This window comes from Ictalurus punctatus, chromosome 4 (genome assembly GCF_001660625.3).
Source record: "Ictalurus punctatus breed USDA103 chromosome 4, Coco_2.0, whole genome shotgun sequence".
Lineage (NCBI taxonomy): Eukaryota > Metazoa > Chordata > Actinopteri > Siluriformes > Ictaluridae > Ictalurus > Ictalurus punctatus.
The window spans coordinates 33995844-34008343 of record NC_071284.1 but is presented as its reverse complement, the minus strand read 5'-3'; the positions used below and the strand labels follow the sequence as shown (position 1 = coordinate 34008343).

The 12500-nt window shown below is 41.1% G+C and overlaps 1 protein-coding gene across 3 annotated transcripts in view; it reads left to right on the top strand.

Annotated features, from left to right (window-relative positions):
* LOC108264818 (protein unc-13 homolog C) overlaps positions 1-12500 on the top strand; it is a 185339-nt gene that overhangs the window by 74528 nt on the left and 98311 nt on the right. For all 3 annotated transcript variants that reach the window (XM_017466719.3, XM_047155288.2, XM_053678198.1), the window contains 2 exons: positions 643-711; positions 8226-8315. In XM_017466719.3, coding sequence (XP_017322208.1) covers positions 643-711; positions 8226-8315 — 159 coding nt within the window. The remainder of the gene's footprint in view (positions 1-642; positions 712-8225; positions 8316-12500) is intronic.

The window sequence follows — 12500 nt, the reverse complement described above, 5'->3', positions numbered from 1 at the left end:
AAATGGATAGATGAACATGAGCACGTCAATGGACAAATTCCTGGATGGATAGCTAAACGAATGAATGAATGAAATGATACTTGAGGCTGTTGACATTGTTGTTAAGCACATCATCAGTGTGTTTCCTCATTAGAATAAATAAATAAATAAATTTGTGATGGATGGATGGATGGATAGTTGAATGAACAGGTTAATTGATGACTGGGTGAGTGGAAAGATTAATTAACGGAGAGATGAACAGGTCAATTGATGAATGGATGAATAGGTCAATGGATGGATGGATGGATGGATGGATGGATTGGAGCTATTCTTGGCATTAGAATTAACATCTCCCAAAATATAAGTGAAACATCAGTGAAACATTTAATAAACAGTAATCTAACACTGAATAGATGGATGCATGAGTGGAACGGTGAACAGATGATGGACAGGTGGATGATGGTTGAATAAATGAAGGGATGGGCTGAAAGATGGACAGATTTGCAGGTGGATGATTGATGAATGGATGCATCCTGTCATTAGCAGCGCGATGAGCCCTATAGAGTATATGTTGTCTACATCCACGTATAATGCATTATTACTGAGTGCTGCAGTATTTTACGTGCTGGTGCTGATGTTTATTATTGTGTGTTTTTTCCACAGAGAGAGAAATTTGTGAAACTCTTGGATCAGTTACACAACTCTCTGAGAATCGATCTCTCCAAATACCGGGTAAGGAACATAAAAGTACAAATGAAACACGAATAATAAAGGTGTGAATCAAACTTAACTCCACAATAAAGTCTATAATCTTCTTTTTCAAAAGCTTTTACGGCATTAGTCAGATCATCAACAACCAGAAGAAAAATATGACTCAGTTTAGGAATTCATTAAGGAGCCATAAATATATGAAATCCTTATATAAAATACAGTGATGGAGAGACAGAGGTATTAATGCACTGATAGTTATATGGGTCTATGTTTATACAGTATATAGAAAGAATACACAGATGCATGGATGGTATGCATGGATGAGTAGATGGCTGGATGGTTGACGGCTAGCTTGTTTGGTAGGCAGAAGGATGACTGGATGGCTGGTTAGATGTATAGATTGATGGATTGATTGGCAGGCAGGTGGCTTATTGGATGATGGGTAAGCTGACGGATAAGGAGATGAATGGATAGATGGGTAGCTGGACAAATGGTGTCTAGATTAATGGATGGATAGGTATATTAATAAATAATAGATACATAGATAGATAGATAGATAGATAGATGGGCCAATGGATTAATGCACAGCTATATTCATAGATACAGTATGGATGGATGGATGGATGGGTGGATGAGCAAATTAGTGGCTGGATGTATATATACAAAAAAATAAATGAATGGATGGATATATTGATGGATTTATGGGCAGCTAAATGGATATGCAGATGGGCAGATGGTTGTGTAGCTGGATGGTTAGGTGGATGGATGGGCAGCTGGAGTGATAGATACAGTAGATGGGTGAATATTGGATGGATGGATGGATGGATGATGAATATGCTGATGCATGAGTAGCTGGATTGATAGGTGGATAGGTTGATGCATAGATGGATGAGTGGATGGATAAGAAGCTTGACAGTTGGACTGATGGATGGATAGGCAGCTGAATGGATAGACAGACAGATAGATAGATAGATAGATAGATAGATAGATAGATAGATAGATAGATAGACATTATGGATAAATAATTATTGTTTGATCATTTATTTAAATTATTACATGTTTAATCATTAAGCCGGGTTATTTGAGATCACTCGTGCTTTTTGCTCAGTGAGAGTGGACAGAAATACAAAGGTGCACCATGGGAAACGACTCAAACGAACTTGAATCCTGTCAAGAGCCAAAATTCAGAACCTGAAATCCAGAGTTATCCAACTGTCCAGGACTTAACACACCATGTTACTTTTTTATCAGCTTTTAATGACTAACACATGATACAATATTGTGCTCAGTTAAAAAGTCTAGAACGTTCTACATGTCTGAGGGAGTATAATAATCCTTCAGAGGGGTGCACAGTGGCTTAGTGGTTCGCCTCACACCTCCAGGGTTAAGGGTTCGATTCCTGCCATGGCCCTGTGTGTGTGCGGAGTTTGCATGTTCTCCCCGTGCTCCGGGGAGACTCCGGTACTCCGGTTTCTCCGGAAGGCCAAAGTGTCCGTAGTGTGTGATTGTGCCCTGCAATGGATTGACCACCCATCCAGGGTGTACCCCATCTTGTGCCCCATACTCCCCAGGAGGCTCCAGTTGGTCCTGCGACCCAGTAGGATACATGGTATAGAAAGAGATGACAGTAGAGTCATAGCAAGAGTAAGCCATTAGAGTCTCATTCAGGTACACACTCACTCACTCACTCACTCACTCACTCATTCACTCACATGCCGACCGCGGCGGCCTATCGGTCTTACGTGAGCATCACACTCTGACACACACACGGACTTGGCAGTCTGCCAGCACACATCACCTTCACACTTCCTGTCTGTTCCACTGCACTGCTTCCTGACAGTAATGTGATCCAGATCAGCTGCTCCACAAGGCACTCACACACACACACACTCACACACACACACATCCTGCGTTAGAGAGGATATTAATGCCGGGAATGATTTTCAATTTTTGATTTAATTTTCAACCTTTGTTCATTCGAGCTACAAAATGGGAAAAAAAAAAACCATGGAAGCCTCCATGGTCATCTTTTGTTAGCAAGAAGCTAACTGTGACGAACGACGTACATGTTCCTCCTCAAAACAGCAAACTGTATCGTTTTAACAAGATAATATGTCTGTATATTGATTGATCTAAAGCTAATATTGTATATACAGTATGACTCATTGACAGGTAAGAAGTGCTGCTGTGTTCACTGCTCATGCCGTGAGCGGCCGTGTCGATTCGACATCACTTGCTGAACTCGGGGTCGAGGAGACCGTCCCGAGTTCCTGAGTTGAGGGTGTTTTTATTCTTTCTTTTGTTTTTACTACTCAGCGACGTTTACTCGAATGCTGCATTACTTACACACCCCACACACGTATGTGCTCTCGGCCTGCAGATGAGTGCTCGGTCAGCTTCTCCTTCAATCCGTGGGCACGTTTCCTTTAAAGGAGAGCGGATGAACAAAAACATGGACGTTATTTTATGGACGAGACACGTCAAAAAGTGCATGATGGAATAGATTATATCCCACTCGCGCATTATGGTTTCATATCAGTTCAGGATCTCGCGACGACTAGGATGTATTGGATCAAGTGCTATCCCATGAACTGCTGAATAATGAGTGCGGAAGCCATTTTGTTCAGTTCAACCAGTGATTAACGTGATATTGCTGATATATCATCCATCCAATCATCCATCCAACTCCTATTAGTTTTATTTCACCGCGCACGATCTTCTCATTTATATATCATCGTATTAGTCTTTTTTTTACTTTTCATTTTTACAGTTTTTATAAATTGTTTATGTTACATCATGTGTTATGTTACGGCCTGGTTTTGTATTTGGCTCTATAGGAAGCAGCTGCTGCTCACGGAGACGTCACACCGCGCGCGCGCGCGTGTGTGTGTGTGTGTGTGTGTGTGTGTTAGTAAGAAAGTAATGAGTAGAAATTCCACTTTTAAGCCTAATCAATCATTTGATCTTCCTCACTCGCTTTTATTTTGCCGTATTGACACTATAATGGGATTTCAGATGAGTAATAAACGTGGAATTGGAATTGAAAATGGATGGCAGGAGGGAAAAAAGTGAGAGATGTTTGTACAGTGTATGTATGAGTATGTGTCTGAGAGAGAGAGAGGGAAGTCATTGTGTATTTCCTTCTTCTTTTATTGCTATTATTTTATCACACTTTTTATTATTATTATTATTGCGTGAATGTGTGTAAATGTGTATCTCTGTCATTTAATGTTACCAATGCTTTGGCAATGCAAAGCCTTTTACCGTGCCGATAAATCTATCCCTAAATGACCTATCCCTCCACACTGTATCGACCCTCCCATGTAGTATTCCTTTATTAAAAACCTTCACAAAACATTTATACATCACTTTCCCTTCTACTTCCTTCAGCTTTAAGTTTTGCACTCCGTTGAGATCCGACAAAGGACCGGACATTTCTTTTAGGTCTGGTGTAATCCCACCAAGTTTTGGAAATGGGTCTCTTATACCCAAAATCCTTCATTAAAGACAATTCCTCATTCGTCAGCCTTGTTTCCCACATATCCGCTATGGTTAGTGCTTGACGAGTTGACCTCTGACCCATCGAAGTGGCTACTGCATTTATATCGCTCAGCTCAGGTCCAGCCACATTAACTATGTGTCCCCATGTTACAGATCTAGAAGCACACGGTGTCTGCGTAAGTCCGGGAACGTTCTCACCTGAGACATCCATGCGAACTCCTTTGATAAGAGGTTCTTCTAGTAACCAGTATGAAGAACTTGTCGCCTCCAGCCTGTAAACATTTTAAATCCCCACGCTTTGAAAAGTCCACAGTAAAATTGAGGCACCCCAGCCAGACATAATTGATTAGCATCCATTAGGATCAGCGCAGCATCCAGTCCAAAGCCCATCTACAGTACTGTGTGTGAAATGCTTTTTGCCATCTTCCTCTGCACCAGATCCACAGGTCCAGTCAGAAATTTATGAATGAACTGCAGACGAAAGGTGGCATGTCTGCTTGGTGAATGTACCAAACCTTGTCCTCCTTCTTCTTTCGGAAGATAGAGCACACTTTACGGAAATTTTTACTCAATCGCCCCTTCCCAGTTCTTTGGTTTGGGTATCTGAATCCCAGGATGTACTCCTAGACATTCAACACCTTCCCTCTTCCAAATGATCCCACTATTTTGGTAACCCTACCTCCCATTTCCCAACAGCCAGCGCTTCACTCTCCTCCCATTTAACTTTTGCAGCTGAAATTAGTCCAAAATTATTGACAGCAGAAACCAGCTGGTTAATTCATGTCTTGTTGCCCATTTACTGCAACCATTATATCATCAGCATCAGCTGAAATTCCATGTTGGATATCGTGATACAATATTAACCCTTTAATCTTGTTTCTTAATTTATTCAGCATCGGTTGAATAGCTGGAGAGTAAAGCAGACCAGACGGTGCACAACCTTGTCTGATCCCTCTACTAACTTTAAAAGGAAAATTCGAACCACCATCGATCTTCAGTAAACTTCCAGTGTCCTGCTACAACACTTTTATCATTCCAATAAAACCATAACTAAAACCAGACGCTTCTAGGGTTTCCCATAGATACTGGTCAATAGCGATAAACCCCAAACTTAACCCCAAAACATCCCGAATGAGTCAGACTTTATCTGTGATTGTCAAAATAGTCAAAATAAATGACCCCGCCCCATCGCATTTCCCAGTCTGTTAGCCAGAGTCTTTAAGACCAGAACACATCAAACTCACAAGTCGCCTGATCTCCTGTAAGTCATCATTTTAGGTAGCAACGTGATCACTGCTCTCCTACAGCTCAAACGCAACGAGCGCTCAGCCAAACTTTCATTCAGGACTGCCAGCGAGTCCTTGCCCAGCACAGCCCAAAATTCTCTATGAAACGTGACAGGAAGTCCATCTATCCCAGGAGATTTTTCCGCTCTCCGTGTCTTTCAGAGCATTCGGAAGCTCCTTTTCAGAAAGACGCCTCTCCAGCTCTGCCTTTGAGTCCTCCGAGACGTTTGGCAGACCTTCACAGAAGCCGGCAGATCACTCCTCTTCCGTTCTGTAATCACTACTACACAATTTGTCATAGAACTGTACAGCTTGCTTTCTAATATCAGATGTCCTTGTTAATGCTCGCCCGTTTCCAGAGCGTATGGGAGCGACTAGAACGTCTCTCGGACCGTTCCCCTTTTCAAGGCTGAAGAAAAAACTTAGATGGGACGTCCATCCGTGTCCGACTCTGAGAGCGAGATCGGACCCGAGCCCCTCGCGCTTTTGTCTGGGAGGACAGATGTCTTAGTCTTAAGTGTCTCGACGTGTCTTCCCTCCCCGACAACCTCCGCTAACCCTTGTTCCTCCGTTATTTCAGGTTTTTTCATTGGTCTTGACAAAGTACTTTCACTTCAACCGTTCCGTAATCCCACCGCTGGCGTCGATTTTTAAATCTTCCAGAAAGAAACAGAAACATCTGTAAAAATTCACTTAGCAGGGAAGTGTTCAAACGCCCGTATGCCCTCTTTGACTTCATATTCGTTATAAACACACTACGCGTGACTAGAGAATGATCAGTAAAGACCAGTTGGTGCAATAAAACAACTTGTAAAACATTCAAATGACGTCTAAAACAATAACACCTATCCAATCTGGCTAAGAGAATAAACTTTTCTCTACTCTATACCCACGTGTATTGTCGCACGTTAGTATTTCACATACACTATGTGTCTTAATTCATTCATTTACTCCAGGACCCTCCTCTAGCCGAGCTCATGTGAGGACCCTCCCGTTCTTTTCCCTCCAGTCAGTTTCATTAGGACGACCGCTGTGTGTTTCTTGGACAAACATTACATCGATATTTTTTTGTTTGACGAGCTCAAACAGCAAAGCTCTTTTTCTGAATATCTCGAGTCCCGTTCAAATTCAGAGAGCTCATCCTCATCGCATTAAAATAGACAGTATGCGGGAACACCAGCCAAGCGCAAATATGAGAGAACTGTGATCATGTGGTTTCAAAGCCGTCTTCAGATTGTGATTCGAGTTCGGAAACAAGTTTCTTGGGTCTGCGTATTTCCCGCACTGTACGCTGTTGTCCTCCTTCAGCTGTCATTAACATGGCTACCATCCAATACTTCACCGCCAGGATCATCGATCGTACCGCATTCGGTATCATCACGTCTCGGCTCATTTTAGCCGTTTCCGTACTCTTCCTAGCGCTTTTTCTCTCGGTGTTGGGTATTTTGAAAAGTGTTTCATCACTAGCAATGTCTGTCACCGTCTCCTCCTCCTCCACAATGGACTCAGCAACATCAGCAGCCACTGTATCAGTTCCTTTCTCCATACGTCCTGTATTCCGCGCCACGGCATCACTGCCGTTACTGAGTCCTCGGTCGCCGTTGCATTATTATTCTCACGTGGTGTTTCTCTGCTCGGGCCCGGCTCAGAGTCTACCTCGTTTGCTCTCTTGGGACACGCCCCTGTCGTCCACAAACAAAACACTGCAAAAAACGACTTAATCAAAGCCATGGATCCTGAATTTAAAAGATATCTTCAGTTCATCCAAATCACTCTTTAGGGTCATCTTTAGGAGTGTTATCCCGTGCCTGCATGAAAGCTGGCTTGGATCCGCCATTGCCGACCAGCAAAACGCTGGTGGACAGCGTTCCACAAACTCAGAACCCCGGCTGCTTAGACTTTCTTTGTGTTCTTTTCAAACAATTTCTAAACACTTAAGCAGAGACGGTATTTAGAAAAGAGAGAGTAGGCGCAATCGTACCACAGCACTCTCACTCACAACATCTGCTCAGAGAGACAGAGAGACAGAGAGAAAGGGAGACAACGAGAGAGAGACAGATTGAGAGCGGGAGACAGACAGAGAGAGAGAGACAGAGAGAGAAAGAGACAGAGAGAAAGGGAGAGGGAGACAGAGAGAGACAGACAGAGAAAGGGAGACAGAGAAAGAGAAACGACGTGAAGAGGAATTCGCACATTAGAGAATAAAGAATGACATGTTATCATTAGACAGTAAGAAATGAATCCTGACTCAGTCACGCACAGCACACGTGCAGGTTCACAGTGCGACACGTCTCTCCCGTCCACGTGAAAACTGAAAACTTGAATATTTCTTCATCTTCGTGAGCAATTTAAAAAAAAAAAAAAAAACTTTATTTAAAAACATATCAATATACATGTAGACAGTCCCTACTGCACGAGAGAAAGAGCTGAGGAAAGAGAAAGAGGAGCGACAAAGACAGAAAGGAGAGAAAGAGATGAGAGAGAAAGCACCATGAAACTGACAGAAGAGGGAGAGACAGGAACAAGTGAAAGAGCGATCGAGAGAGAAAATAAACAACGCATCCATTGGTTAATACTGTTTGTTTATCTCAGTGACACGAGTGTGAAAGCATGTGGTGATGGCGGAATTAAGAAGGGAATTGAATTGAGGTTAAGAGATAAGAAAGTTACTCGCTTTTATTTCATTTTAATTGATTTAATTGTTTGTTTGTTTTGTTTGTTTTTTTTTCGTCTTGTGTGTAATTACAGGATAATTTCCCTGCTGGAAATCCAGAGAGGCTGCAGGATCTGAAATCCACAGTGGACCTTCTCACCAGCATCACCTTCTTCAGGATGAAGGTACACGTACAACCACACACTCACACACACACACACACACACACACACACACACACACACACACACACACAAAGCAGTAACTCACCATCCATGGCGTACTTCATGTCCATAGTTATATTTAATTATATTAGAGTCGTATTTAGAGTCATATTTAGAGTCATATTTAGTTATATTAGTTATATTAGAGTCATATTTAGAGTCATATTTAGAGTTATATTTAGTTGTATTAGAGTCATATTTAGAGTCATATTTAGTCATATTTAGAGTCATATTTAGTCATATTTAGTTATATTAGAGTCATATTTAGAGTCATATTTAGTTATATTAGTTATATCAGAGTCATATTTAGAGTCATATTTAGAATCATATTTAGTTATATTAGAGTCGTATTTAGAGTCATATTTAGAGTCATATTTAGTTGTATTAGAGTCATATTTAGAGTCATATTTAGAGTCATATTTAGTTATATTAGAGTCATATTTAGTTATATTAGAGTCATATTTAGAGTCATATTTAGTTATATTAGAGTCATATTTAGAGTCATATTTAGTTATATTAGAGTCATATTTAGAGTCATATTTAGAGTCATATTTAGTTGTTTTAGAGTCATATTTAGAGTCATATTTAGAGTCATATTTAGTTGTATTAGAGTCATATTTAGAATCATATTTAGTTATATTAGAGTCATATTTAGTTATATTAGTCATATTTAGTTGTATTAGAGTCATATTTAGAGTCATATTTAGTTATATTAGAGTCATATTTAGTTGTATTAGAGTCATATTTAGAGTCATATTTAGTTGTATTAGAGTCATATTTAGAGTCATATTTAGAGTCATATTTAGTTATATTAGAGTCATATTTAGAGTCATATTTAGTTATATTAGAGTCATATTTAGAGTCATATTTAGTTGTATTAGAGTCATATTTAGAGTCATATTTAGTTATATTAGAGTCATATTTAGCTCTTTTTATGACTGTGCGTTATTAGCGAAGAAGCTTTGCCAAAGATCACTCCAGGCTTCTACACAGAGCTGTGTTTCAGCTCGTACCTGCTTCTTCAACACGTCACTTAATACGATTTTTTATTCTTTTACAACCGCTGATAGGAACAGGACACACTTGGGGAATAAAGACTCTCCACAAAAGAGTCAAAAAGCCGAAAAGAAAACTGTCCGAAAGATTTCCCAGTAGAACCCATTAAGGACCCTCAGAAACCGTAATCATCCAATGAACCCCTTAAAGAAACCCCGTCAGGAACCTGTTCGCCAAGGAACTTCTTCTGAACAAACCAGAACGAGCTCTCTGCGGCTCGTCTGAACGCTACGCCTAGTAACATTTCAAAACACGCTAGGTTTGTAGAATAAACAAAATAGAGTGAAAGAGGAGATCGTAAGTTGTGGATTCTCACAAGCTCACGCTGAGACGCAACACCTAGTTTGTGCTGTAAAGCTTTAATCTAAACACTCATCATTATACATGTTAAACCACACGGAACCGCCCCAGCAACAGCAGGAGGAACAGATTAGTAGCGTTTACGCATCTGATGACGCCGACTCCGTGTTCATATAAAACGAGACGGATCGTCAAACGCTGCATAATAAAGACTCATTCCGCTGTATCGATACATAAAAGCTCAATTAATGAGCTTCGATTCAGCCGCTAAGTCTTACTGCAGGGTTTTATAACCTTCCTTGTATTTAGTGCAGAATCGTTTTGGTTATTTGATTCTGGACGCCGTTGAGAGCTTCGTACCGCGTTCAGCTCATTACAACCTCAAGCAAAGGTGTAACTGTGGGTTTCATAAGACTGGTCTTACAGCATCAAATCATTTTAGCACCAACCTACAAAAACATGGGCTTTTGTGTCAAATTTTAAAACAGTGTTAGATAAAAATATCAAGCCCTGTGCGCTACTAAAACTAGCGCTTTCTCCATTTCGGATCTTCCGGACGGTTGCCAGGTCTTTGTAAATAAATCAATCCAATTCAATTAGTCCAGATCAACACCGAAACTTCAAATCAGACCCTTTCCCAAATATATCTCGATGTATAGTAGGGATGATGTAGAAACAAATTCTGTTTGTTTTTTTTTCTTCTTTCCGCTTGCTACGTAGGATTTTGTCGCTAGCGTTGTCTGCGGAAAGCTAGCGTAACTGGATTCGAGTTTGTACGGGGATGAAATTAAAGCTACAAATTCCGAGTACAATTACAGCCCACGTTGTCGTGGGTAACTACGTTGTCTCACGCTGTTTTTATCATTTGTTGGATCTTCACGGAGGTTAGGACGTCAATCCTGTACGCGACAGAAGCCTGTTCGGTATTGTATTCATTTCACGGCGTATCTAATAGAACCCATTCCTGCGAGACGAAGCATGTGAGATTGAGGTTCAGCTGAATCGATACAAGATTACAGTTTATTTGTGAAAAAAGCAGAATAATGAAGAGTTCTACTGCTGTGTTTATTTTATTTGTATTCTTTCATGGATAATCTACCAGCAAATGTTTTTCGTAATCTTATAATAGATCATCATGCGATTGTTTTATTTTATTTTGAGTGTTAATGATAATGCACAAGGTTCGATATACTACAACATAGTGTGAAAAGCTTTTCTTTAATCTTATACGCTCTTCGAAGTTGTGGTAAACGGAGAAAACTTTCTTTTGATAAACTTTTCATGGTTGTAATAAGTTCTCATTTGGTGTTTGCATTCTAACTGGATTTCTTTGTCGTAATGTTGTGTTAAATGTTTCTTTGTTGGGTTTTTTTGTGTGTGTGTGTGTGGTGTACTTAGAAATGTTTAGTCGAGGTTCTTTTGAAGTTGAGACAAACCTACGGTTGCAATCGAAATGATTCAACCCCCCATTGCAAATTAGGTTTAATGCCAATATTTCAGCTGTTTGTGATGAACAAATCAAACAAAAGCAACTGGAAATGTGACTTATAATGATTTCTCCAGTTTCGAAAGTATTCACCCCCCTGAATAGAATCCCTCACAACATCACAAATATGCAGAACAGGTGCTGTCTCAAGCACACCTGATGCTAAACTAATCAAGGGCTTCATTCGTTGCAGCAGGTGTGCTTGAGTGGAAACACACCAAATACCTGAACTGGCTAGGGGCAGAAAAATATATGAAATACCCGGACGGGGCAGAAAAAGGAAGCTGTAAACGGCTGCAAGCAGATTTGTGAGAAGGCAGGTTGTGAAAAACCCTCGAGTGACTGTAAAAGACCTGCAGCGAGACTCGGTGTAACAGGCGCTGAGGTTTCAGTGAGCGCAGTGAGGCGCGTACTAAACGCAGAAGGGTTCAATGCCAGAACTCCAAGATGTTCACCGCTACTGACCCAAAAGCACAAGAAAACTCTCAAAGTCATATCAATAATCCACAGAAGTTTTGGGATTCTGTTCTGTGGAGCGATGAAACAGAACTGGAACTTTTCAGCACGACGGATCGGCGGTACGTCTGGAGGAAGAAGAATGAAGAAAGAACACTCTGTCCACAGTCGAGCATGGTGGAGGCTCGGTGATGCTCTGCGGCTGCTCTGCATCCTCTGGCATTGGAAACCTGCAGCGTGTGGAAGGCGAGATGGATTCATTGACGCTTCGGGAAATCCTAGGAGAAAACATCATGCCGTCTGTGAGGAAGCTGAAGCTTGGCCGTCATCGGACCTTCCGACAGGACAACGATCCCAAGAATACCTCAAATTCCACCAAGGCTTGGTTACAGAAGAAGTCTCTACAGGGAAGACTCTACAGGACCGTCACAGTCACCTGACTTGAGCCTCATAGAAAATCTCTGGTGGGATTTGACGAAGGCGGTCGCAGCACGCAAACCCAAGAATATTACTGACCTGGAGGCCGTTGCTCATGAGGAACGGGAGAAGATTCCTCAGGAACGCTGTAGAAGCTCTGCATCTATTTTGCAGCAGGTCATAACAGCAAAGAGAGTTCTACTAAGTACTAAAACTGCTCGCCATGAAGGGGGTGAATAATTTTGAGACTGGAGAAATCATTGTAAGTCGCATTTTCAGTTGAATTTGGGGAAAAATTGAAGCATTCATTGTGTCGAACTATTTCAGTTGCTTTTGTTTGATCTGTTCATCGCAAACAGATGAAAGTCTGGACATTTTGATAATAAACCTGATTTGCACGGGGGGGTGAATACTTTTGATTGCAGCTGTAT